This window comes from Elaeis guineensis, chromosome 1 (assembly GCF_000442705.2).
Source record: "Elaeis guineensis isolate ETL-2024a chromosome 1, EG11, whole genome shotgun sequence".
Taxonomy (NCBI): Eukaryota; Viridiplantae; Streptophyta; class Magnoliopsida; order Arecales; family Arecaceae; genus Elaeis; species Elaeis guineensis.
The window spans coordinates 114,955,246-114,982,796 of NC_025993.2; the positions used below are offsets into that span (position 1 = coordinate 114,955,246).

General features: G+C 47.0%; 1 protein-coding gene across 1 annotated transcript; it reads left to right on the forward strand.

Moving 5' to 3' along the window:
- Positions 1–2,874: 2,874 nt before the first annotated feature.
- LOC105038674 (stromal 70 kDa heat shock-related protein, chloroplastic-like) lies at positions 2,875–27,446 on the forward strand. Its single transcript, XM_019847806.3, has 8 exons — positions 2,875–3,586; positions 4,508–4,760; positions 22,183–22,262; positions 23,413–23,555; positions 23,667–23,765; positions 24,075–24,264; positions 25,025–25,423; positions 25,952–27,446. The coding sequence occupies exons 1-8, from the start codon at positions 3,029–3,031 to the stop codon at positions 26,330–26,332; spliced, it is 2,103 nt and encodes a 700-aa protein (XP_019703365.2). The 5' UTR covers positions 2,875–3,028; the 3' UTR covers positions 26,333–27,446.
- The last annotated feature ends 105 nt before the right edge of the window (positions 27,447–27,551 follow it).

Consider the following 27,551-nt stretch of genomic DNA (forward strand, 5'->3'; position numbering starts at 1 on the left):
AAAATTTAGCTTTGATGGGCCTCAAATAATAGAATTTAGGCTTGACCGTTAGGATTTCTGCCCTCTAAAGGGTGAGTATTGTAGATATTAAGAAATATTTGACTAAAAAAATGATTATCTCAATTAGATATTGTATGGTCAAGTTATGATCTCCATAAATTTAGCTTATGACTTAACTTCTTGATGTAGCAAATCTTGCTCCTAAATCTTATCCAGCCTTATTTATAGTAGCTATAATTATCTACATTAAGTCTAGAGATCTTTCTAGATCTTTTTTTTTTAAATTTATTTTTTTTAATTTTAAAATCAAATTTGATCTTGAAAAGTGGGGGAGAGGAGAATGTATTTTCTAAGGTAAATGGGAGTATAATTTGGAAGAAAATGTGACAAATGCAATTAAAGAGGGAATATTTGACAATTCAAAACTCTCTTTTTTATATATATAGTGTAAATTATAAATTATAATATTAATATCATATTAATATATAGTAGGATTAAATTAGTCATGTATCCTCGTAACGGTTAGGAAAGGGAGAGGGGTTTAAATCAAATTATATCCAGTTTATACTTATGAAATGGTTATCTTAGATTAGGTATAAACCTACTATGATTGGAATAATGAGGTGCTAATCGAATTGCTAGATGTCTTTGCATAAACATCAAAAATTAGTGTGTGGAAGGGTATATAAAATAAAGCAAAAAAAGACCTCCTTATCTCCACTCATTCTAGGTCTCAAAGGATCATGTTTTCACTTGGTGTTTTACTTTTTTTTATAGACTTTTTTATGTTTTACTTTTTCTATAGACTTTTTTTTGTACTACTTGAGAGATGCGTTAAAATTTCTCTCGGTTAGCATGATCATCTGCGATCAATAAATACTAGGTGGGTGGCCTCCCTTTTTCCATCAAAATAAAGCATGATCATTTAGGATGCATGTCTTGAGTGCGTGATAAGTCAAGTACATGGCGACAAGAGATTGATGCGTTGATCAAATTTACCTGTAATAAAAATAGCCTCCTCCCAAACCTTTATTATATTTCTAACTCTATCTCACTTGTTTTTATTACGTATCTTTTATGAAAAAATGACCTTAAGAATTAAATCAACTTGAAAATTTAATTGGATCTGATTATGAATTGCCACTCACTAAAACCAATAGGTATCATATGGCATTTGATTTAGATTTATAACTTGCTTAATTGAGTCAATTCCTAAGGGTCAAAATACTTCTTTGCATAACTTTTTCTTGAGCTAAGCTTATTTATTAAATCAAAAGATGCTTTTAGCTTTATCTTGTTTTCTATGAAAATCAAATTGAGTGAGCCACTGATGCTATGTTTAGATGCCAAATGGCTAACCAAGTGTAGTCATTTTTAACTTTTAGTGACCAACACTTTCCTATCTATATGTGAGTTTGAAAGGTGCTTGGTTAGCTAGCCTTTATTGTTGAAATGAGAAAAGATTTTTGGTTGAAAGACTGCTATTAAGTAGTAAAGGATAATTTTTTGATTATAGGGACAGCACCACCCTAATGCTTAGCCTTCTCTACAGTTAAAATAACATAGGAGAGACATTAGAGATGCTTAAGATTATTAAAAGTGAGATCTTATAAGTTGTAGAGCCACATCTTAGAGCATGTGAAAGTCTTGTAGCACAAATTGGCCTACTAGCCAAGCCGTAGAGGTGCGACCTGAAGCAACGACATATAGATCAAAGTTTCCACATATTTATGAGACATATTTGGCAACTAACCATGGCAGGCTTGGAGAAGTGATTGGGAGACGAACAAGAGAAACCATTGATGGTTAAAATTATTCTCCCATTTAATAGAACAACTTTAACTAGTTTGACCTAACATGATTGATTGGCTAATTTAACCGCCCAAGAAGCATTGGTGTTTGGATGGATACTTAAATAACTATATCTTAACTAGGAATTATTTTAGCATTCAAACAAAGCTTTTTTAGCAAGCTACACTTGAATCATAAATAACTTAGAACATACTAGATTGTTATTATATACATGGATGGCAAATATTTATCATAGAAGGTCACTTCATAAACACGAGAAAAAAAAATCTCGGATAGAATCAATATAATGGGACCGAATCTAGATCACTGATATACAATACTTGACCATTGGACCAATTCAACCAATCGACACTAGCCTATACTCTATTACTAAATGAGTGAGAGATTATATTTATATATAATCCTAAAATTTTAAAATATTAGTTCAAATTTAAACTCTTGCCAATCTTTCTAAATAAATCTTTTTTCAATCCTATCCATTTTGCCCGTAACAATATTCCTTGAAATCTTTGTAAGGGCTCCTTTTCCAACTCCACAATAAAAAAAAGCCACATGTCCAAATGTGCATCAAATATGCCCAAGAATGATACCATGATATAAAACATATCGATACTTGTATCCATCTCAACTTCATATCCATACCCGCTTTATATCTAGAGTTGGATCGAAGAAAACAGATGGTATGAATCAAATCAGATTGGATAAACATGATAAGCTGGATTAGATCAGATAACATAAAGAATTCATTATGTAAATATTTTAAATTAATTATAAAAAATTTAGATTAATATTATACCGAATAGAATCTTGGATGGAGCATATTATCATGTGCATTCGATTTGAATTAAATTTAAATATTTAATTTAAAATTTATATGTAAATCGAGATTTAAATGGATCGGATAAAACCCACATCTGATGTAATCGAATCAAATATCGGCTGCAATTGCCATCCTAATAAAGCCACACGCACGAAGCATCACCCTCGTTCCCGAGAGCGCGAGGAAGCTCCTAGACCCTCCTAATCCTTCCAGAGCTTCCACGTGTCCCAGCCTATAAAAGCCTTCGTCCCCGCCAGCTTATGGCCGTATTTTGCGAAGTCTTCTTTCCCTCCCTGCTCTTCTTTGCTCTCCTTGCTGTCGAATTAGGATTCGGATTAGGGTTTTAGAACCCCTTCTGAGAATTGTGGTTTACTGTCTCCAATTCGTTGCCCAGAAATGGCCTCTTCCTCGGCCCAGATCCACGTTCTCGGCTCTGTTACGGCGTTTCCCTCGTCACGGAAGCCCTCCGCCGGAATCTCCTCCTCAAAGTCCCTCTTCTTCGGTAATCGCCATAGAAACGGCAGTAATGGAGCTTTTCTTAGTACAAGAAGGGGAGCCGGGAGGGGAAATCGGGCCTACGGCGGCCCTCTCCGGGTGGTGAGCCAGAAGGTGGTAGGTATTGACCTGGGGACCACCAACTCGGCTGTGGCGGCCATGGAGGGTGGGAAGCCGACGATCATAACCAACGCCGAGGGGCAGCGGACCACGCCGTCGGTCGTGGCGTATACGAAGAACGGTGATCGGTTGGTGGGGCAGATTGCGAAGCGGCAGGCGGTGGTGAATCCTGAGAATACTTTCTTCTCGGTGAAGCGGTTTATCGGGAGGAAGATGTCTGAGGTCGATGAGGAGTCGAAGCAGGTCTCTTACCGGGTCGTTAAGGATGAGAATGGAAACGTCAAGCTCGAGTGTCCGGCCATCGGGAAGCAGTTTGCTGCTGAAGAAATCTCAGCTCTGGTTATTTTCTTCTTCCTTGTGCTTTTGTTTCAATTTAAGTATTAAGCTCTCAATATATCTTAAGCATTCGGTGAGTTTTCACTCATAGTTTAGTAAAGTTTGAATTTTGAGCGAGTTATATCGGAAATGAAATTTCTTTTGATGCGAGCTTAGATGGAGATGTCTTTGTTGATGCCAAAAGACTAAATGATATGTTCGCCTAGAACTCTTCTAATTTGCCATCGGTTTCATCTCAATTAGCTCTTCTTAGGTTGCTTAAATCCGGGTTTATGTGTCTGATTATTGACCTTCAGAAATTAATAGACAACCTTTGCATATAGAGCTTTGGGTTTCTCCCTACATAGCTTTTCTATAGATGCACTTTTTTGGGGCAGGCATATTGAAGGCATATTTCCTTTTTCAAAGAATAAATATGAGTTCTGAAGACCATCCTTGTAGTAGATGCAGCAAGGGTTGTTTTAGGATTCATATACTCATCCCTACTTTAAAAAGAAGAAGAAGAAGAAGAAGAAGAAGAAAGATTCATTTTTGAGTCTTTTGGTCTCAGAAAATATCTCTTTTTAATAAACTCCACAAGTACTGTAGATATCATATGGTTTCTTTTTGTTTAAACTTTTTGAGAGTTAACCTTGATGTTGTAAGTCATGGAATGTTATTATTAAAGCTTATATCTTCTGTTGTTCCTTTCATAGTTTAGGTCTGCAAAGCTGGCTTTGACCAACTGATTGGAACTGTAGCTGATTCTTGTTTTGGTTGCATTGAATTAGTTGAATGTTCATGTAGATTGTGACGTCCTAACGTTTAGCTAGTAGTTTAGAATTTGCACATTAGTAGTGGCTTTTATGGCAGTATATGGAGTTTAAAGTGCATCTGTTTTATTATTCTAGCCTGGAGCATTAAAAATCATCTTGTGCTTTTCAGGTTTTAAGGAAGCTCGTTGATGATGCATCTAAGTTTTTGAATGACAAGGTTACTAAAGCGGTTGTCACAGTTCCAGCATACTTCAATGACTCTCAAAGGACCGCAACAAAAGATGCTGGTCGTATTGCTGGTTTGGAAGTTCTTCGTATTATCAATGAACCCACAGCTGCATCATTGGCATATGGTTTTGAGAAGAAGAACAATGAAACAATTCTAGTGTTTGACTTGGGAGGTGGTACTTTTGATGTTTCAGGTAAACAAACTAGTCAAAGTCTGTGTTGCTGCCTCATCTTTATTGATCTTTGAATTAATTTTTGGTGTTAACAAGCATTGCTTGGATTACTATGTTGTGGTTGCATATTTGCGGATATGCATTTATATCCTTTTTTAGATTCAATGATCAGATTGTAGGCAAAAGTAGATGTTGTGGTGGATGTAATGGTATTTGGAGAGCTGTCTTTGCGAAAACAAAATGGACCTTTTAAGTTCTAAGATATAGGATTAATTAAAATAACTGGTTAAAGTGTTAATTGCAGAGAAGCAACCACAAATAGATTTTGCAGTCTGTTTAGCAGAGATGTACTCTAGGGCCTAAGGGTAATTTCCATGTTTTGTTCAGTCTAGTTATGCTAGGATAATGCTTATGTCGAGAATGCCATCTTAGTTAGAACTGAACAATTTTGCTCTTTATTATTTATATTATTACAGTTTCAATCAGTTGATTTTCATTTTCGGTTATGAGAATGTTTCTATTTTCACGAGAACAGGCCATGTTTCATTGGAAATGATCTTGTACTGTGTTAACTTAAAGCTCTCCCTTGAGTCTTCAAGGGTTTGACCGTGATATAGTGTATTCCACCTTTAAAAGAGTCTCTCAATGATTATTTTTCTCTTCTTAGCCCATCTTTTTTTATAAAAAAAAAATTGATGCAAATACAATAGTATAATTATCAGGTTCTAAAAATTTTATGATAACATAAAAGCTCCTCAAAATATTGAATCCTTATGATTTTTTTAATCATGCTTTCAAACTGAAGTTCCATAATTCTATTTGAATTTTCATATGTTACAATGGCCATAATAGAACAGCTTAAATCATTTTAAAATTTATAACATCTACATTATAGAAGACTCACCTATATAATATTATTGTTGGTGCAAAAATCCGCCTGCGTCGGAGAAGCTGGAGTCGAGGGAGTCGCGGTCGCCGCCGGGACCTGCAAAAGAAGTCTAAACCGGAGTTGGGGTTGCTCCGGCAAGACCTCCGACGCTCAAGTCAGTTCTCTGCCTCAACAAGAATGGAGTGCTCGAACGAAAATTTTAGCAGAGTTTCTAGGTAAAAACGAGAGCTTAGAGAATAATGTATCTGGGGTCCCCTTTTATAGACGGAGGGAGCAACAGACTGATAGCGATGTCTGTAACCGTCTGGCAGTGGGCTGCCCAGAGTCAGGGGAGTTTGTTGCGAAGAGTAGTGGGGTGGATCGTGGCTATCACGGGACACGCCACGGGAGTCTGTCCGGGGAGTGGAGCGGCGTCGTTGTCGCGACTTGCCAGAGGATGGAAGAATCGCGCGGTATCCGTCGCAGGAAGTGGAGCAGGATCGTGGGCATCATAGCGGTCTGCCAGGGAGTAATGGAGCCGCGCGAATCCGTCGCAGGAAGTGGAGCAGAGTTGTGGCCGTTACTGGGCCCGCCAGGGAGCAATGGGGCCGCGCAGAATCCGTCGCAGGAGGTGGGGCAGGATCGTGGCCGTTGCTGCGTCACGCCAGGGAGTGCAGACCTGTCGGCTGAAGTTCGGCTGGAGTGTCTGGCGGAGAGGGGTGGTTAGCTATCCATTTGAGAGGAGCCGGAGTCCGCTCCCGTAAGAGTCCGGACGAAGTCTTCCTTCAGCCGAAGTTGGGGACGAGGTCCGCTCCCGTGAGAGTCCGGACGGAGTCTTCCCGCAGCGGAGTCGGAGACGAGGCCCGGCTCCCGTAGGGGTCCGGGCGAGTCTTCCTGCAATTAAAGTCAGGGGCGAAGTCCGGCTCCCGTAGGAGTCCGGACGAAGCTTACCAGCAGTTGAAGTTGGTGACGGAGCCCGGCTCCCGTAGGAGTCCGGGCGGAGTCTACTTGGCAGTTAGAGTTGTGGGCGGAGTCCGGCTCCCGTAGGAGTCCGGACGAGGTCTGTCTTCAGCCGGAGTCGGGGACGAGGCCCGGCTCCCGTAGGGGTCCGGACGGAGTCTTCCTGCAATTAAAGTCAGGGGCGAAGTCCGGCTCCCGTAGGAGTCCGGACGAAGCTTACCAGCGTTGAAGTTGGTGACGGAGCCGGCTCCCGTAGGAGTCCGGGCGGAGTCTGCTTGCGGTCGGAGTTGTGGGCGGAGTCCGGCTCCCGTAGGAGTCCGGACGAGGTCTGTCTGCAGCCGGAGTCGGGGACGAGGCCCGGCTCCCGTAGGGGTCCGGGCGGAGTCTTCCTGCAATTAAAGTCAGGGGCGAAGTCCGGCTCCCGTAGGAGTCCGGACGAAGCTTACCAGCAGTTGAAGTTGGTGACGGAGCCCGGCTCCCGTAGGAGTCCGGGCGGAGTCTGCTTGCGGTCGGAGTTGTGGGCGGAGTCCGGCTCCCGTAGGAGTCCGGACGAGGTCTGTCTGCAGCCGGAGTCGGGGACGAGGCCCGGCTCCCGTAGGGGTCCGGGCGGAGTCTTCCTGCAATTAAAGTCAGGGGCGAAAGTCCGGCTCCCGTAGGAGTCCGGACGAAGCTTACCAGCGGTTGAAGTTGGTGACGGAGCCGGCTCCCGTAGGAGTCCGGGCGGAGTCTGCTTGCGGTCGGAGTTGTGGGCGGAGTCGGCTCCGTAGGAGTCCGGACAAGGTCTGTCTGCAGCGGAGTCGGGGACGAGGCCCGGCTCCCGTAGGGGTCCGGGCGGAGTCTTCCTGCAATTAAAGTCAGGGGCGAAGTCCGGCTCCCGTAGGAGTCGGACGAAGCTTACCAGCAGTTGAAGTTGGTGACGGAGCCCGGCTCCCGTAGGAGTCCGGGCGGAGTCTGCTTGCGGTCGGAGTTGTGGGCGGAGTCCGGCTCCCGTAGGAGTCCGGACGAGGTCTGTCTGCAGCCGGAGTCGGGGACGAGGCCCGGCTCCCGTAGGGGTCCGGGCGGAGTCTTCCTGCAATTAAAATCAGGGGCGAAGTCCGGCTCCCGTAGGAGTCCGGACGAAGCTTACCAGCGGTTGAAGTTGGTGACGGAGCCCGGCTCCCGTAGGAGTCCGGGCGGAGTCTGCTTGCGGTCGGAGTCCGGCTCCCGTAGGAGTCCGGACGAGGTCTGTCTGCAGCGGAGTCGGGGAGAGGCCGGCTCCCGTAGGGGTCCGGCGGAGTCTTCCTGCAATTAAAGTCAGGGGCGAAGTCCGGCTCCCGTAGGGTCCGGACGAAGCTTACCAGCGGTTGAAGTTGGTGACGGAGCCGGCTCCCGTAGGAGTCCGGCGGAGTCTGCTTGCGGTCGGAGTTGTGGGCGGAGTCCGGCTCCCGTAGGAGTCCGGACAAGGTCTGTCTGCAGCCGGAGTCGGGGACGAGGCCCGGCTCCCGTAGGGGTCCGGGCGGAGTCTTCCTGCAATTAAAGTCAGGGACGAAGTCCGGCTCCCGTGGAGTCCGGACGAAGCTTACCAGCGGTTGAAGTTGGTGACGGAGCCCGGCTCCCGTAGGAGTCCGGGCGGAGTCTGCTTGCGTGGAGTTGTGGGCGGAGTCCGGACGAGGTCTGTCTGCAGCCGGAGTCGGGGACGAGGCCCGGCTCCGTAGGGGTCTGGGCGGAGTCTTCCTGCAATTAAAGTCAGGGGCGAAGTCCTGCTCCCGTAGGAGTCCGGACGAAGCTTACCAGCGGTTGAAGTTGGTGACGGAGCCCGGCTCCCGTAGGAGTCCGGGCGGAGTCTGCTTGCGGTCGGAGTTGTGGGCGGAGTCCGGCTCCCGTAGGAGTCCGGACGAGGTCTGTCTGCAGCCGGAGTCGGAGGAGACTCGCGAGGGTTAATCCCGTTGAGAACTTCGGCTGAGGGTATTTTATACCCAACACCAGTCCCCCTACTTCCGAGTTTGAATTTCGAATGAAGGAAGTACAGAGAGGTTTGCACAGCCGAAGTTGCCCCCTTGAATCTTGTGCACGGCCGCCCTCAGATATTTTGGCATTAAATGTGCGCGTGCTGGAGTCTTTTCGAATCGGAGTGATACGAAGGGACCCTTCGAAATTCCGCTGGTATGCTGGCCCAGGTACGGCAGTAATGGCTCTGTCAGCCGTCAGCCACTTTTAGCCGCCTGCCGTGGTGAGTGGGACACGTGTCGAGCGCGGGCCGGCCTGGGGGATTCGCGATCATTATGGGCCGGATCCAGGGTCTATTTAAACCCGTCCTTCCGCCTTTAGGGGCCCTATTCCGCTTGAGAGTTCTATCGGTATCTGCCCTTTCTTCGAGAGCCCTGATTCTCTTGGCGTCTTCTTGGGCCATAGGCGTCCTTCGAGTCATCCCTGTCCTCGCCCCTCTGCATCCCTCAGAGCGATCTAGGTTAGTCCCAGAACCTTCATTTTTCTTCCCGCCACTTAGGGGCCTTTTCTTTGCCATTTTCTTCTGTCGTATTCCTCTGAGTTAGTCTCCTGTGACCTCTCGTCCTTTGTCCCGTCCGTTTTCTTCGGATCATTAGGGTCTTCATTTGAAGGTATTCGAAATGTCTTCCGGTACTTCCGCTTCCAGCGGTTCCGGGAGTTCTTCCGCCTCAACCCCCAGGTCCCCTTCTGTAGATGAACCCGCACCTGGGGTGGGCCTCGCCCGATTTTTGCGTCGGGTGCCATTCCTGCTCCCTGACTCTGGATGAACTCCTTCTGATAAGGGTTCAGTATGGAGTTCCTCCGGAGTACGACCTGGAGCTGCCTGGCCCCTCCGACCGGGCTAGCCTCCCCACCCGGTCGTTTTTGCCTGTATCAGGAGGCGTTCCGTGCCGGACTCCGGCTTCCGCTTCCGTCTTTGTTGTCGCCCTCTTCCGGTTCTTAGATATCTCTTTGGCTTCAGTTGCCCGAATTCTTTAGGTTTTTGATAGGGTTTCTTTCCCTTTGCCACGTAGTCGAGTCCAGCCTCCTCTCTCTGTTTAGGCATTTCTATACCTTCAAGCGTCACCCTTCGGCGAAGGACTGGTGGTATTTCTCCCCTCAGTTTGGCAAGAAGGGGTTGCTGAAAGGTGCCCCCTCTTCAATCCACAACTGGAAGGGAAATACCTCTTCGTCCACTGCCCGACCTTGAGGCTGGGGCTGCCCCCTTGGGGCTCTCTGAGGGACTCTGTCTGCCGGGCTCCCAGCCTGGGGGAGGACGACCTCCAGGCCGCCGGAAGCTTCTTGACTATTCCGCTCCTTCCCTTCCCAACCTTCTGAGGGAGCAATTTTTGTTCAACATCGGCCTGAGCCCCCAGGATCCTGCGAGTACTCCATCTTTTCCTTTCTCTTCTTTTCTTCTGTCCTTCTTCTTTTTTTTCTTTTTCTTCTCTCTTCTTTCTTCTTTTTTTTTTTTGTCACTCCTTCCTTTTTCATCCCATTATTGATTTCTGATCTCTCTTTTTTTTTTTTTTTTTTTAGGAATGGACGCGAAGCAGCACGGATGCTCGCCAGGGGCTCAAGGCCCACAAAAGAAAAGGTGCCGCGGTCTCCGGATCAGCAAAGAAGGCCAGGGTGGAGGAGACGAGCCTGGCCGCGCCTGTCCAGGCGGCCCCCGCGATCGACGTTCCTTCGGACGCCGAACCAACGGCCCCCGGGCCTCTTCAAGGAGTCCGCGACTGGGGCTCCCGTTTCGGGGGTCCGCTCCACGGAGGCGCCCGTAGTCGAGAGGGGGAGGAGAAGGAAGTCGGTGGCCCGCAGGGTGGGTAGCCGCCGAGCCCCGCTGACGAGTCCCTCGTTCCGAAGAGGAGCCGGAGAATCCCTTCAATGACAGGGACCTGATCAAGCGGTTGATCGACGGCTGCATTCTGCCTGAAGTCGTCGAGAGGATCGACCGCGTCGATCCTGAGCAGCGGGTTTGGGACTCCCTAGGATCCTTTCTCGAGGTAAACAAATCTTCATTTAACCGGCTATTCGACCCTTGTTCTGATCCCTAGCCGCCCTTGCAGATTGGGCACCAGCTCCTCGCCAATATCGAGGCGACGAACCGGGCGAGGAGGGACGCCATCCAGGTGGAGGAGCTCGCCGGGCCGAGGTCGCTCGCCTCAAAGAAAAGGCAGCCGAAGTAGTTGCCCTCCAGGAGGCCCTGGAGAGAGAAAAGCAGGCCCGGGAGGAAGAGAGGCAGACCTCGGAGGAGACGGTGAGGAAGGCGGAGGCCGAGGTCGCCAACTTGGCGGAGCAGATTCCGATCCTGGTCTCGGAGGCCAGGGTTCTTGCAGTGGAGGAGTTCAAGGCCTCCGCAGAGATGAGGGACTGAACGTCAGGTTCGGCCAAGAAGCATTCATCAAGGGGTTCGAGCTCTGCCAGGAGAAGGTGGCCAGGAAATTTTCGAGCTCGACCTCGGCTTCTTGGGCGAGGAGTCTGAGGATGAGGTCGGTCCTTCTCCTGCCGCTACTGCTACCGCAGCCCCCCTCCAGGAACACCGAGCTCTCCAACTCCTGCTTCTGAGGTCTGAGACCTCCGACCTTGTATCTTTCTTTTACTGTATTTTTCTTTTCCTTTTTGTCTTCAAGAATCATTCAATCAATAAAGTTGAATTTCTCACCGTGGATGGCTTCTCTTCTCCCCCTTCCCCCTTTTTATTTTTCTTTCTGCAATGAGACGCGCCTTGACGCTTCTGTCTCTCGATGGCAGTGTCCTGCCAAGGCACTTCCCTGTCCAGGGATCCCGCTGAAGTCCACGATCCAGCGGCTGGAAGGAGGTTCTTCATGCGACAAAAAGGTCGAAGAAGATGGAAGGCGAGCTTCGCAGGTTAAGGGAGGGTTACTCTGAAGCCACCTCGGAGGCCACCCGCTTTCGGAATCTCCACGTGAAGGGGATCATGGAGTATAGCCGGAGGAAGGCGGACTTCGCGAAGGAGCTTGAGGAACACAAGAAGAGTGCCAGCGATCGAATTTGGGCTCAAGCTGCCAAGATCAGCTCTCTCAGGGTGGAACTGTCAGCTGCGCGGGAGAGAATTGGCCAGCTGGAAGGAAGTTCATCCCGGCTCTTGGCTCGGGCCGACGGCGACCGGGAGTGGTCGAAGAAGGTCTCCGACCTTCAGCAGCAGCTTCAGGACGCCGAGGTGAGCTACGACGTGCATCGGACCGGTTGGCGCAGGCAGGTGGATGAATATAAAGGAGACTCAGGGTGGCGGCCGACGAAGTCGCCCGTCTTCAGAGGCAGCTGGCTGACAGGGCTCAGCTTACTTCTGCTCGGGATTCTAATGAACTCCAGTCCCTAAGAGGAACCGTCGAAGGGCTTTCTGTCGCCCTCGGGGAAAGGACGGCTGAGCTGCAGCAATTGAAGATCCAGCTGGCATACGAGCAGCAGGCCGTCACGGACGCGGAGGCGGAATCTGAGGTCCTGAGAAAGAGGCGTCGAGAGGCGGAGACCGAAAGCCAGGACTTCGTCGGGCGCTCCAGGACGCGCTGCTGAAAAAGAGAGAGCTAGAAGAAGAAGTTGAGAATCTGAGGCAGTCCTGGATAAGGGGTGGAGCAGATAATTCTAGGTCGGAAGGAGCAGAGCTTCCCTAGGGCTCTTTTTGGCCTTCTGTCTTTTCATGTATACATTTTCCCTTTTGTTGTTTTGTCTCGCTTTTGTCGTTTTGCTTTTCTTCCTTTGGCCTTCTGGGCTTCATGGTGTATATTTCGCAAATGGAATGAAAAGGGATTTTGTGTTACCTCGTCCGCGTATTGTATTAAATTATCGTCCGCCGAACTTCTCTTGTCGTTGACTTGTCCGATGTTGACGTCGTTTGGAGGTGCCCAGTCGTCGATACGCTGATTTACTTTCCTCGTCGTCCATGGCCGTAGGCTCGAGCTTGGTGGTCCGATCTCCGCATTACCCGAAGGTGTCGCTGTTTTCTTGACCTGTGTCGAGAGCCCTTTTAGAGGCCGGGGGCGCTGGTAGGAACTTCCGTCTTTGTTAAGATGAGGTTCCTTACGTCTTTGGCGTAGTTTGTCCTTCATCTGTTTCGATGTAGTTCGTCGCTTTCCTTTTTAATTTCCTCCCTCCTTTCGGAGTGAGGGTCCTCCCCTTGCCTTTCGCGGGGTTGCGTAGAAGTGTGGAGGTGCCGCTGAGGGGCCTTTCCCCTTCATCCGATCTTGTTGGGCGGTCGGGTTTCGTCACCGTCAGGATGAGGTTCTCCTTCCGTTCCTGACGTAGTCGATCTCAGCTCAGGTTAGGATGAGGTTCTCCTCCTGTTCCCAACGGGGCCGCGGGGCACATAAGGGCCATCGCAAGGGCCTCTCCCCCATCCGGTCTAAAAGAACCGGGCCTTCGACTTTGCTCATGTCAGGACGAGGTTCTCCTCCTGTTCCTGACATGGCTGTGGGGGCGCATTAGGGCGTTGTAAGGCCTCTCCCCCATCCGGTTAAAAGAATCGGGCCTTTGACTTTGCTTATGTCAGGACGAGGTTCTCCTCTGTTCCTGACATGGCTGTGGGGGCGCATTGGGTGTTGTAAGGCCTCTCCCCCATCCGGTCTAAAGAATCGGGCTTTGACTTTGCTCATGTCAGGACGAGGTTCTCCTCCTGTTCCTGACATGGCTGTGGGGTGCATTCGGGCGTTGTAAGGCCTCTCCCCCATCCGATCTAAAAGAACGGCTTTGACTTTGCTCATGCAGGACGAGGTTCTCCTCCTGTTCTACATGGCCATGGGGGCCTAAGGGCCGTTATATGGGCCTCTCCCCAATCGATCTCAAGATAATCGGACTTTCATTTTATTTATGTTAGGATGAGGTTCTCCTCCTGTTCCTAACATAACCTTGTTTTAACTGTTTGAAGGGGTTATCCCCAGTCGTAACGAATCCATGCCAAATGGGAAGAACATGCAAAGTCGAAAGGAATTTAGATTCAGGGCAAAGTCGTAAGCGATACATTTACAGGTTTCCCGAGTTCCATGGTCGTGGAAGGTCTGCTCCTCCTTGAGGCCCTCCGGTGATGGAGTCGATGGTCCCGATTGGAGGCCGATCCCCGGGCTGCTCCTCCCTCCTTGGCGGTTCAGGTTGCGGCAGGGCCCTTGGCCGATCTTCTCTACCCTCAGGCCGGCGTCGGATGAACCTGTCGAGTCGACCTCGCCGGATGAGCTCCTCGATCTCGTCTCGGAGCTGGATGCATTCCTCCGTGTCGTGGCCGTGGTCGGGTGGTAGAGACAGAACTTGTTGGGGTTGCGCTTCTCGGGGTGTGTGCGCATCCTCTCTGGCCTAGGGAGCTGCTCCCTGACCTCCATCAGTACCTGGGTCTTCGAGGCATTGAGGGGGCGTAGTTGCGGAATCTTCCGATGGAGAACCCGCGAACCCGCGATCCGAACTTCTCTGCCTACGTACCCGGGGGAGTATGGGCACGCTTGTGCCCAGGAGGGGATCGAGAATGCGGCCGAGCTTCTCTCGACCTTTTTTCGACTGCGGGCTTACTCGAGTCTCCGCCTGCCGCTCTCTCACGGTCTCCTCATCCTTCATTTTGAAGGCTTCTTCCGCTCGGGCGTACCCTTCAGCCCGAGCCAACAAATCAGCAAAATCCCTGGGGTACTTCTTCTCCAGGGAGAACAAAAGGTCATTCTTCTGAAGGCCGCCCTTCAGAGCGGCCATTGCGACTGATTGGTCCAAATTCGGACCTCCAGCGCTGCGACATTGAAACGGTTGATGTAGGCCCGAATGGACTCCCCCTCCCTCTGCCTGATATTAATGAGGGACTCCGAGCCCTTCGGGGGCGTCGGCTGCTGACAAAATGGGCCACAAATTGGTGGCTCATCTGATCGAAGGAAAAGATGGTACCCGACTTCAGCATCGAGTACCAATTTCTCGCCGCTCCCTTCAAGGTGGAGGGGAAGGCTCGGCACAGGATGGCGTCAGGTGCGCCATGAAGCAGCATCATCGTCCGAAGGCTTCCAGATGATCAACTGGGTCTGAAGTCCCGTCGTAGCTTTCGAACTGGGGGAGTTTGAAGTTTGGCGGGATCGGTTCCTGCATGATCATTTGAGAAAAGGGAGGGTCAGTGCAAATATCCTCACCGTAAGCGGGGGAGCGTGGCGGAGTTCTTCGATCCGCCGGTTCATCTCCTGGAGTCTCCGTCCAGGAAATCCTCTCGACTCGGGTCTCGAGGGTCCTCTGGCAGAATGGGGGCAGGGATCTTCCAGGGGTGGAGTCATGATCCGATTGAGGGCTCTCCACCCTCGGGTTCGTCTTCCGGAAAGACGGGGCGGCTGGCCCAAGTGGCCCCCCCACTGCCGGATTCTGGCATTCCGGTGACACCCTTTCCAGGCGCACTGATGCCTGCGGCTGCTGCTGCTGCTGTATGGCCTGTACAGCTTCAGTGAGGCCTCTGACTGCTGCGCCAGCAGATCAAATTGCTCCGCGCCGACCGCCATCGTCGGAGGAGGAGGCTGGGAAACTGGAGGTGAGGTCGGAGCCTGAGATCTGGCCGCGGAGGCCGTGGATCGTCGGTGGATGCCTTGCGGGAGGCATCGAGCAAAGACCAAGTGGAGGAAGGAGGAGAGGATGCCGGAAAAGATGCCCGGGGGCGGTCCCGTTGAGCGCTCCTTTAAGAACAAGGATACTGCGAAGACACAGCCCTTCCTCTAGCGCCAATCCTGTTGGTGCAAAAATCTGCTTGCGTCGGAGAAGCTGGAGTCGCGGTCGCCGCCGGGACCTGCAAAAGAAGTCTAAACGGAGGTGGGGTTGCTCCGGCAAGACCCTCCGATGCTCAAGTCAGTTCTCTGCCTCAACAAGAATGGAGTGCTCGAACGAAATTTTAGCAGAGTTTCTAGATAAAAATGAGAGCTTAGAGAATAACGTATCTGGGGTCCCCCTTTTATAGGCGGAGGGAGCAACAGACTGATAGCGATGTCTGTAACCGTCTGGCAGTGGGCTGCCCAGAGTCAGGGGAGTTTGTTGCGAAGAGTAGTGGGGTGGAATCGTGGCTATCACCGGGACACGCCACGGGAGTCTGTCGCGGGGAGTGGAGCGGCGTCCGTTGTCGCGACTTGCCAGAGGATGGAAGAATCGCGCGGTATCCGTCGCAGAAGTGGAGCAGGATCGTGGCATCATAGCGGTCTGCCAGGGAGTAATGGAGCCGCTGGAATCCATCGCAGGAAGTGGAGCAGATCGTGGCCGTTACTGCGGCCCCAGGGAGCAATGGGCCGCGCGAATCCGTCGCAGGAGTGGGGCAGGATCGTGGCCGTTGCTGCGTCACGCCAGGGAGTGCAGACCTGTCGGCTGAAGTTCGGCTGGAGTGTCTGGCGGAGAGGGTGGTTAGCTATCGTTTGAGAGGAGCCGGAGTCGGCTCCCGTAAGAGTCCGGACGAAGTCTTCCTTCAGCCAAGTTGGGGACGAGGTCCGGCTCCCGTGAGAGTCCGGACGGAGTCTTCCCGCAGTCGGAGTCGGAGATGAGGCCCGCTCCGTAGGGGTCGGGCGGAGTCTTCCTGCAATTAAAGTCAGGGGCGAAGTCCGGCTCCCGTAGGAGTCCGGACGAAGCTTACCAGCAGTTGAAGTTGGTGACGGAGCCGCTCCCGTAGGAGTCCGGGGAGTCTGCTTGGGTGGAGTTGTGGGCGGAGTCCGGCTCCCGTAGGAGTCCGGACAGGTCTGTCTGCAGCCGGAGTCGGGGAGAGGCCCGGCTCCCGTAGGGGTCCGGGCGGAGTCTTCCTGCAATTAAAGTCAGGGGCGAAGTCCGGCTCCCGTAGGAGTCCGGACGAAGCTTACCAGCAGTTGAAGTTGGTGACGGAGCCCGGCTCCCGTAGGAGTCCGGGCGGAGTCTGCTTGCGGTCGGAGTTGTGGGCGGAGTCCGGCTCCCGTAGGAGTCCGGACGAGGTCTGTCTGCAGCCGGAGTCGGGGACGAGGCCCGGCTCCCGTAGGGGTCCGGGCGGAGTCTTCCTGCAATTAAAGTCAGGGGCGAAGTCCGGCTCCCGTAGGAGTCCGGACGAAGCTTACCAGCGGTTGAAGTTGGTGACGGAGCCCGGCTCCCGTAGGAGTCCGGGCGGAGTCTGCTTGCGGTCGGAGTTGTGGGTGGAGTCCGGCTCCCGTAGGAGTCCGGACGAGGTCTGTCTGCAGTCGGAGTCGGGGACGAGGCCCGGCTCCCGTAGGGGTCCGGGCGGAGTCTTCCTGCAATTAAAGTCAGGGGCGAAGTCCGGCTCCCGTAGGAGTCCGGACGAAGCTTACCAGCGGTTGAAGTTGGTGACGGAGCCCGGCTCCCGTAGGAGTCCGGCGGAGTCTGCTTGCGGTCGGAGTTGTGGGCGGAGTCCGGCTCCCGTAGGAGTCCGGACAAGGTCTGTCTGCAGCCGGAGTCGGGGACGAGGCCCGGCTCCCGTAGGGGTCCGGGCGGAGTCTTCCTGCAATTAAAGTCAGGGGTGAAGTCCGGCTCCCGTAGGAGTCCGGACGAAGCTTACCAGCGGTTGAAGTTGGTGATGGAGCCCGGCTCCCGTAGGAGTCCGGGCGGAGTCTGCTTGCGGTCGGAGTTGTGGGCGGAGTCCGGCTCCCGTAGGAGTCCGGACGAGGTCTGTCTGCAGCGGAGTCGGGGACGAGGCCCGGCTCCCGTAGGGGTCCGGCGGAGTCTTCCTGCAATTAAAGTCAGGGGCGAAGTCCGGCTCCCGTAGGAGTCCGGACGAAGCTTACCAGCGGTTGAAGTTGGTGACGGAGCCCGGCTCCCGTAGGAGTCCGGGCGGAGTCTGCTTGCGGTCGGAGTTGTGGGTGGAGTCCGGCTCCCGTAGGAGTCCGGACGAGGTCTGTCTGCAGCCGGAGTCGGGGACGAGGCCCGGCTCCCGTAGGGGTCCGGGCGGAGTCTTCCTGCAATTAAAGTCAGGGGCGAAGTCCGGCTCCCGTAGGAGTCCGGACGAAGCTTACCAGCGGTTGAAGTTGGTGACGGAGCCCGGCTCCCGTAGGAGTCCGGCGAGTCTGCTTGCGGTCGGAGTTGTGGGCGGAGTCCGGCTCCCGTAGGAGTCCGGACAAGGTCTGTCTGCTGCCGGAGTCGGGGACGAGGCCCGGCTCCCGTAGGGGTCCGGGCGGAGTCTTCCTGCAATTAAAGTCAGGATGAAGTCCGCTCCCGTGGAGTCCGGACGAAGCTTACCAGCGGTTGAAGTTGGTGACGGAGCCCGACTCCCGTAGGAGTCTGGACGAGATCTGTCTGCAGTCGGAGTCGGGGACGAGGCCCGCTCCCGTAGGGGTCCTGGCGGAGTCTTCCTGCAATTAAAGTCAGGGGCGAAGTCCAGCTCCCGTAGGAGTCCGGACGAAGCTTACCAGCGGTTGAAGTTGGTGACGGAGCCCGGCTCCCGTAGGAGTCCGGGCGGAGTCTGCTTGCGGTCGGAGTTGTGGGCGGAGTCTGGCTCCCGTAGGAGTCCGGACGAGGTCTGTCTGCAGCCGGAGTCGGAGGAAACTCGCGAGGGTTAATCCCGTTGAGAACTTCGGCTGAAGGTATTTTATACCCAACAATTATAAATCTACTTTTCTTTGCACACCTCTAGTTTCCTGTCTCCATTAGAGAGTGAAATGGACAATTCACATGATAAATGAAAGGATATGTGATATTAGGGGAATCTAATCCCTGTCTCTTTAGTTCATGATCTCACTTGTATCAAAAATCTGCAGTAAGTGCGCTTGGTATGTTAAATCTTAGTTATTTCCTACATTAGAAGGGTATATGTGTCACGTCCTAAATCCGGGATATAACACGGCCATGCTACCGAGGGATGGAACCCACGATAACACAAAGCCAATCCATCATTATCATCTAAAATCCGTCAAATAAAAAGATTCAATTCTATTATTCATCAAATAATTGAACCAATATTGGTTCAGAGCATCTAAATCCAATAGCAAGTACTAACCCGAATCTCAACATTCATAAATAACTACAAATCCATGATTATAAAATAAATTAAACTTCTGCTGTCAAATTTTCAAGCTTGCTATGTCGATCTTCAAGCTTGGATTTCTTTTGCCAATCCTAACTTTATTTCTCTGTTCAAACAAAAAGAAAACAAAAAGAATATGAGCTACACTAGCCCAGTAAGTAGAACTTACGCTTCTTTATCGGATCAAACATAAATTTTTCATGATAATGCAATATTTAGAAAATAACGGGTAATACAAAATAAAGCATTTCATAGAGCATATAACAAAACAAGTTATAAATTCATCATGCATGTATAAATCATGTATATTTCACAATCATGAATCGTAAATCATTTTCATCATGCATTCATGTCATGTTTCAAAACATTGCTCACAGATATTCGTGCTAAGGTCACTATTATACCCGTGACAGGGCCATGTTTCTTAATCGACAGAGTTCTTAATTCATGTGCCAACTTTATACCCGCTGGCAGGGCCATATTTCGTGTGGATGCTAGCTTCGGATGTCGACCTTTCCGAAGGGATTCATTCATAGCCATCTGAGAGCCTTTGAAATCATTATATCTTTTTCTTAAAGCATACATATACATAAATGGAAAAACAATGAAATTCATGCTTCATAATCATGCTATTTTCATAAGACATATTCATGAAATCAATGCTTACAATAAAACATGCTTTTTCATATCACATATGCCGATTCTTATTTTATGAAAAATTATGATTTCATCAATAGTAATTCTTTACATAAAAGCATGATCATTTAAAAATAAATAAGGAGCATAAAATCCACTTATTTCGTTTATTTTAGATCTTCAGACTTCGTTAGAAGAATCAGCTAATACTATTTAAAATATCAAATCATCGTCAATTTTTATTTCATGCATATAATAAGATTAAATCATAAGAAAAGAGGACTGTTGACCGGATGTGTCGGACCATTCAGATACCAGAGCAATTCAGGGTCTCTGATCTGAGGGTCAGATTTAAGTGACTTGATCAAGAAATTGTGAAGCACAGATCGAATTAAAGTCAAGATCAATCAATAGGGTTCTTTAATAATAAATTTGAAAGATCTTTGATACGATCAGATGAGGTTGACATACAGCATGGATATCAAAGCAATTTTGGATCATCTTGTTAGAGTCAATATGAACCCCTAAAAGATGAAGGCATGACTCGATACAGGATCCATAGACCTTTTTTAGAGAGAGAAAGTCGGTCATGAGAGAGAAAGTAGAGAGAGAAAGTGGAGAGAGAATCTTCGTATCCTTCAAAAGTGACAATCCTGATTGAGATCATCAGAGGTTATATCAGGATGATTTAATATGGATTAACCATGATCGATGTTATCAATTTCGAAGAAGGATCGGATCAAGATCTAATCTACTGCATGAATTTCGGAGCAGTCTCAGATCATCATATTTTCATCTCAAGTTTCTCCTAAGGTCTGTGATGCAATCAAAGAGAGAATGACCCTAGAGAGACGAAATCCATAAAAAGAGATAAAAGGTCTAGAGAGAGAAAATAAGAAGAAACTCTAGAGAGAAAAAATGGAGAGAGAAGGTAGAGAGAGAAAGTCCAATTCTAGAGAGAGAAAGACTTAAGAGAGAAATGAGAGAAACTTTCTCTCACATATATATATATTTTTTATTATATATATATATATTTTTTTTCTTTTTCTTTTTCTTTTTCTTTTTCTTTTTAGAGAGAGACAATAGGGAGAGAGAAAGAGAGAGAAAGAGGGAGAAAGAGGGGAGAGAGGAAAATTTTCTCTTTTCTTATTTATTTTTTTTTTTTTTATTTTTCTATTTTGCATTTTCTTTTCTTTTTCTTTTTCCTTTTTCTTTTCTTTTTCTTTTTCCCCTTTTTTTTTTCTTTTCTTTTCTTCTTCTTCTTCTTCTCGGGCTTTCGTTGGGCCGAAACAGGGGACCTAGAGGTCCCCATGCCTTGACCGGCCGATCACGACCATATCATGTCCGGCGGTGGCCGGCGGCAACGGACGACTCTCCCGGGTTCGGAGAGGCCAGAGCCGGCGGTCGGTGTGACCGTCGGTGCCGGAAAAATTGGAGAAAAGAAGAGGCCGGAACGGGGGGTTTTCCTTTCCAACAAAATCCGGCGACACCCGTCGCCGGCCATCGTGCCCACAGGCACGGGAAAGAAGGGAGAGAAGAGAGGGAGAGGAGGGAGACCTTACCACAACCTCCGGTGACCCCCACCGGCGAGAAATCGCGGCGAGCACAGGTCGAGGGGCCGCGGCTTCAAACGGAAAAATCGGAGAAAAACTCCGGCGATCGTCGGTGACTGTTGGATCTACACTTAGAGGAGAAGAGGGGGGTTCTCATAGAGCTCGTCCTAGGGTCTTTTAATGCTCTGTTTTTTTTTTTTTTTTTTTTTTTTTTTTTTTTTTTGGCTTAGTGGGCTTTTGGTTTAATGGGCTGGGTTATCACAATATGTTCTTAAAATTATCTGTTATGCATATTGCTTTATTTCTACATCATACAGATTGTTGCCCACCAACAGTGATCATAAGATCCTTGTAGGATCATTATTTGTTGCAATGATGAATATAATATATTATATAGGAGCTTCATATTTTTGACTCACTTCCATGAGTTGCTTCATGTTCTGACTTTTGGATACAATCAATCAAATAGAATGTCCTATCGCAGCAGGTGATTTTAGAACTAGTAGAGGATATAAGATGGTACATGGCTTACAAATTTTTGGAGATAGGACACAGGACTTCAATTATTTTTGTATGTTATGGGGCATATTATTTGATAACAGCATTTACATAAATTTTGAAGAGAGATGAGCTTTTAGTCACAACCAGTAGTATAAGACGTGGCAGATATGATGATGTTATTTATGATGGGAGGGGATAGATAAATTTATGATGGGAGGTGATAGATAACAATTGGTGTTGTGAAGTTAACTTGGAGAGGGAATGAGGTAAACTAGCAGTCATAAGGGAAATTTTGTTCATTCGATATAAATTATCGAGGAATTACAATTGAACTAAAATTTTGTCCCAATATAATGTGTGGGGTAAAATATATATTTACGTTGGAATAGCAATTAGAGAAGCTTTTGCAAGAGCTGAAAGAATTACTTAGTTTTTCTTTAAAGAGGTCACTACAGAAACCAAAGAGTTTGGTTTGTGTTTGTTGTGCAAAATGCTAATAACGTAATACTTGGGTTGAAAATATTTCTGAAAGCTGGGTTCCTTGTATTTTCAAATGTCTGGGTTGGTTCTACCCTTGTCTTGTTTCACTCGTCTTGTTGAAACAAGGTTCAGACCTTGGTTTTTATTTTGGGAGGCAAATTGAGTTCCATTTTGGTAATTTTGGCAGTTTTTGTTCAAGTTTCTGAGTTGCAGTGATAAAATCCGAAAAGATTACAATATTGTGAAACAATATGGAAACTAAACATGAGCTACAGGGTACAGGTTGCCTGATAACGCATACATCTCATAAATCAATTGAACTTGAATTAACTGCTATCTGCCTATGCATGATTTTGCATGGAGTCCCTAAAAATACATTTGACAACAGATTTGGTCAAATATATGCCTAAGTTACACAATTAAATGTTGCTAACTATTTTGAGAGAGAATGCTGTCAGGTATTTTGATGTAGTGGAGCCTTTTATAGCATTTTGGTTAACTTACATTACCTTAGGTAATCGCTTTTATAACATTTTGATGCAGTTCTTGAGGTCGGAGATGGTGTATTTGAGGTGCTCTCTACATCTGGAGACACACATCTTGGTGGTGATGACTTTGATAAGGTTGGCTATTCTGTTGCAACTCAATATCGCAATAATTAATACTTAGGTACCTTTTTGGGGGGGTGGGGGGGGGGGTGTAAAATTACTCTGGTACTTGTTAGGTATGTGATTATTTGCCGTGTTTATGTGTGTGATATGTGTCTTAGCGCTGTCTTATGTATCTCTGCCACTGAACCTTTTTTTTTTTTTTTTGAGTGCCCACACAAATATGATGCTGCTAATTAAGTTACATGTGGTGCGTAATTTTTGTACAATCCTGCCAGTTTGAGTAAGTATCATTCTGCATGGTTTTAGGTTTTTATACATCAATCAGAAGCTCCACCAAGTGTTTATCTAACAGCATATAGATTTTTTTTACATACACTGTACAATCAATTATTTGTTACCTGTCATATCTATAGCTTTTTCTTGAAGCAGGGGTTGGTGAAAGCATAATCATAACAAACAGGCTTTCCCCATTAATTAGGGGTTGGACCTGAATAGCTGAAAACTTTTTTTGTCATTGGTTTCTAAATTAAAAACATCTTTGTTATGTGAAGATTTTAAACATTTTTCTTATTTGCCATTGGCTTATACCTAGATGTCCTTGATACCTGCTTCTAACTAGGTCCCCCCCCCCCAAAGCCCCCCCAAAAAAAAGCAAAAAGAAGAAGAAGAAGAAATGCTGCTGCATTGCTGCTGCTGCATTTGTTGATGAATCTAATAAGCTTGTCTCTGATATGGTTGTATTAAATATTGCACATTTTTTCCACTCTTCTTATGCTTGAACTTTATTTCTTTGCCTTTCGGCATCATAATTACTGACTTATTTTGAAATTATTCATGAATCCTTGCCTGAGTTAGAAACAGTTGACTTACTGGATGTTCTATGATATTTTCTACTTGTTATGCGATATGTCATTGGCAGAATCTCCCTTTATTTATATTTAATAATTCTTTGCAATTTAGCTAAAATTTTGTGTTCTTAAATGGCCAAAAAGAAAACTCACATATGCTGGGGTACACCATAAACGGTGTGCACTAACAGATGCTTCACTCATGTAATCTGACAGTAATTAGTGCTTACAGAAATCGACCTATAAATGCTGTGTGTTAAACACCCCCCCTTCCCAAAAAAAAAAAAAAGGCTTATTTATGTCTTTTTGTGCAGAGAATTGTTGATTGGCTTGCTGCCAACTTTAAGAGAGATGAAGGCATTGATCTTTTAAAAGACAAACAAGCTCTTCAGCGACTCACCGAGACAGCAGAGAAGGCCAAGATTGAACTATCATCCTTGACGCAATCAAACATTAAGTTAGATTCTAATGTCACATCAATTTCCTTTTTAATTGACATGTTACACTCTCTTGATCTCTATGTTTTGTAAGTCTTCCTAATGCGGGAAATGTCGACGCTTTTTGGCAGTTTACCATTTATTACTGCAACTGCTGATGGCCCCAAGCATATTGAGGCAACCCTTACAAGGGCTAAATTGGAGGAATTGTGTTCTGACCTCCTTGACAGGTATGAATGATCCGTTGTTGTTGTTGAGACTATTAAAAAAAAAAAAGACTAAATTATGGTTTATTTTTGGCCTCCTTGGTTCTTATTTCCCTTTTGTTGTTCACTGTTTTCTAATGTTTAGTTCATATTTTGTTGGAAAACATCACTTCTTTCTATTGGGTGGTTTCTGGTGTTTTCATTAAAATCAGTAACTATGTACCAAGCGTGCAAAATTAAACATAGGTTCAATTATGCTTTCTTCATTCTGGGATTCTTCTAGATGTATATTTAATGTATTTGTAGCTTATATCTGCTTTTGGTGTCTTGTAGGCTTAAAACTCCAGTACAAAATGCCTTAAGAGATGCAAAACTTTCAGTCAAGGATATTGATGAGGTGATACTTGTGGGTGGATCAACCCGCATGCCAGCTGTTCAGGAACTCGTGAAGAAGATGACAGGAAAGGAACCCAATGTTTCCGTCAACCCTGATGAAGTTGTTGCCCTAGGGGCTGCTGTTCAGGTCAGTATTGATCCATACCAGCTCACCACTTTATTCATGCAAATTATTTGTTAAAAGGAATAATTGATATTTGTTCTACTGGAATAAGTTTTATCAGAATTGACATTTTCTTTTTTGATGGAATCTGAAACCTGAGCAATATGACATTTGGTCCTAAGTTTCGTTTATCTTTATTTATTGACAACTGCTACTATGTGGGTACGTCAACATCATTATTTATTAGTGATTCATTGTCCCTCCAGGTAATAAAATAAGGGTTTGATTCTGTGAAGCTCCAAACGCGTACATGCGCAAATTGATGGTTATTTATTTCATTATTTGTTATCTAAAAAAATAAAAGAAAAAAAAAAAAAGAAAGCGGTATAGTGTCTCCAATCTAGGTTAGAATTTTTGGCTTTCAAGATGATGTTTGGGATCTTCGGATGAAAAGTGCTCTTTAATCATGAAAGGATTCAGTTTGGTATTTGCATTGAAAGACATGCAAGCTTGTGAAAGTACATAAAGAGACTAAAAGCACATGATGTGTTTTGTGAGTTACTGATATGCTATGAGATTATGGTGTAATATGCATACATACAATATCGAGGAAAGAAAAGGAAAAAAACCTGCTCTTTTTTCCATTGAATGATGTACGCTTTAGGTGGTTGATTGCCTTTGTGCCAGTTTTGCAGAAACTAGTCTGTTAACTATTTCCTTTCAATATTGGATCTTTTCTTATCTGGGGTACGTTATTCATAATTTCTTGTTTTCGAACCTTCAGGCAGGTGTGTTGGCTGGAGATGTCGCTGACATTGTTCTTCTGGATGTTACACCACTATCTCTTGGTCTGGAGACTCTCGGTGGAGTAATGACAAAGATCATCCCAAGGAACACCACATTGCCCACCTCCAAATCGGAGGTCTTCTCTACTGCTGCGGATGGGCAGACCAGTGTCGAGATAAATGTTCTTCAGGGTGAGAGAGAGTTTGTGAGGGACAACAAATCACTTGGAAGCTTCCGTCTTGATGGAATTCCTCCAGCCCCACGAGGGGTCCCACAAATTGAAGTCAAGTTTGATATTGATGCCAACGGTATTCTCTCAGTTACTGCTGTAGATAAGGGCACCGGGAAGAAGCAAGACATCAAAATAACGGGGGCTAGCACCTTGCCCAGCGATGAGGTATGTTTTTTTGAAGTACTAGAGGATCACTTTGACTCTGTAGTGTATTAGTTTATGTGGAACGGACGTCAGATTACATATCACATATATATTATAGATCTAGTGCTTCTGTTAGCATTGCCGTATATTTGGTATCTAATTGATGGCCTATACATGTTTAAAGATAATTATGCCACAAATACTCCAAAAACTCATTGTTAGCAATAATTTGAGTGGAAGTCAGACTGGTTTTGTTTCTGTGAGGTACTGTTTCATTTAATCTCTTGCATAATTGTTATTTCACTTGTGTTGATTTGCAATAATCATCTGATATCATATATTTTTGTGTCACCTGCTAGTGTTGGTAGAAACATTTGAAAAGGTTGGCATAAGGCTTGTGCTTTGCAATTTGTTTCTATGCACCTTTTCTCATCGTTGCTTTATCTATACAAAATATGAAGCACTTGTTTCACATTCTTCATTGGTATCTATCTATCTATCTTGAAGCCTAGCATAGGTAAATAATTATTCCTTTTTGGAACCATGCAGGTGGAGAGAATGGTGAAGGAAGCTGAGAAGTATGCCAAGGAGGACAAGGAGAAAAGGGAAGCCATCGACACCAAGAACCAGTCGGAGTCCATGGTATACCAGACAGAGAAGCAATTGAAGGAGCTTGGAGACAAAGTCCCTGCCGCCGTCAAAGAGAAGGTGGAGGCAAAGCTCAAGGAGCTTAGAGATGCCATTACGGAGGGATCTACCCAGCGCATGAAAGATGCCATGGCTGCCGTGAACCAGGAGGTGATGCAGCTTGGCCAGTCGCTCTACAACCAGCCTGCTGCGGCTGGGGCTGGGTGGGCCGGGACCCCTGGAGCGGGCAAGGGTGCCGATGGTGGGGATGTGATTGATGCAGATTTCACTGACAGCAAGTGAGGATGGATCACTGGATAGGGCAAAAGATCTTAGGTAAGCAGGAGTGATTTATTTTATTATTTTAAAAAAAAATTGTATAGGGTATGGCATAGTGAGTTGGGATTCTAGCAGGTGAGTACTTTCCACCACCTGTTGTGGAATTTTGAAATGTGTGAATACTGAAAGGATTGAGTTTTTTTTCGAAGATAAGACTTGTTGGAATTAGTTGTATTTTTTGGGGGGGGGGGGGGGAGGAGAGGGGGAGGGGGAGGGGAAGTGGAAAATATTGTTAGCCAAGCCTTATCTTTCTTATAGAACGTACTTTTTGAGGATAAATCACTTGTATAATATCTGAGGGAAACTTCCTCCTGCTTGTATATGAAAATATTAAAATCTTAAAAAAAAACACGCTGCGTCCAAAGAATATATAATTCAGCTTTTATGATGATGGCAGCTAGCGGAATGTATGTTTTGTTGGAGAAGATCTCGGAGAAAATGAGCCTTCTTGGACGTGCATCGTTGTCCACGTTTGCATTGCGTTATCAGGCCGGAGGTTTAGAATTACTGGTATAAATAGAATCACTGCCCTGAGAAAGTGGTCGAAGTCCAGCTCGTAAGATCTAAATCAGCTAGCTGCATCGAAGACAATGTGAGGAAGGGTTATTGGTGGCGGCAATGGTGGATCCAAGTTTCAAAGGTACAAGAGAAAAGTACCTAGCCAATTTTCATGGCTAGGGTCCTGCAGGGATGAGACAACTTAAGAGGAAAAGGATATGAGTGGTTGGTCATAGGAAATCTATTCCATCATGCCTGTGGTGCATTCATCTCCCATGTACCTCCAAGGCCGTCACAAGAAGTCTCAACAATGCAACCAAGAATGTTGGTTATGAAAAATTCTAGGCAGCGAACCCACGCCGTTACCAGAATTTATGTGCAGACTCTGTTTTTGGATCTGGATGCCAGCTTTTTGATGAAATCCAGGTGGAACATGAGATGCTTCATGGAGAATAAGTGAAACCTCATCAAGTGGTCTACTGCATGACCAATTTGTTTCTTGCAGAAACACTGTTAGAAACCATGAACTTCAATCTCCTCGATACTTTTGCATTAGATATCAAAACATTGTATTTTTTCATTTATGTTGTTCCAAGTTCCAATAGCTTCAAGCCTGCTTAATGACCTTGCACATAACTCATCTGTCCCCCTACTTTATTTTCATGCCTACATATCAAAAGATTCC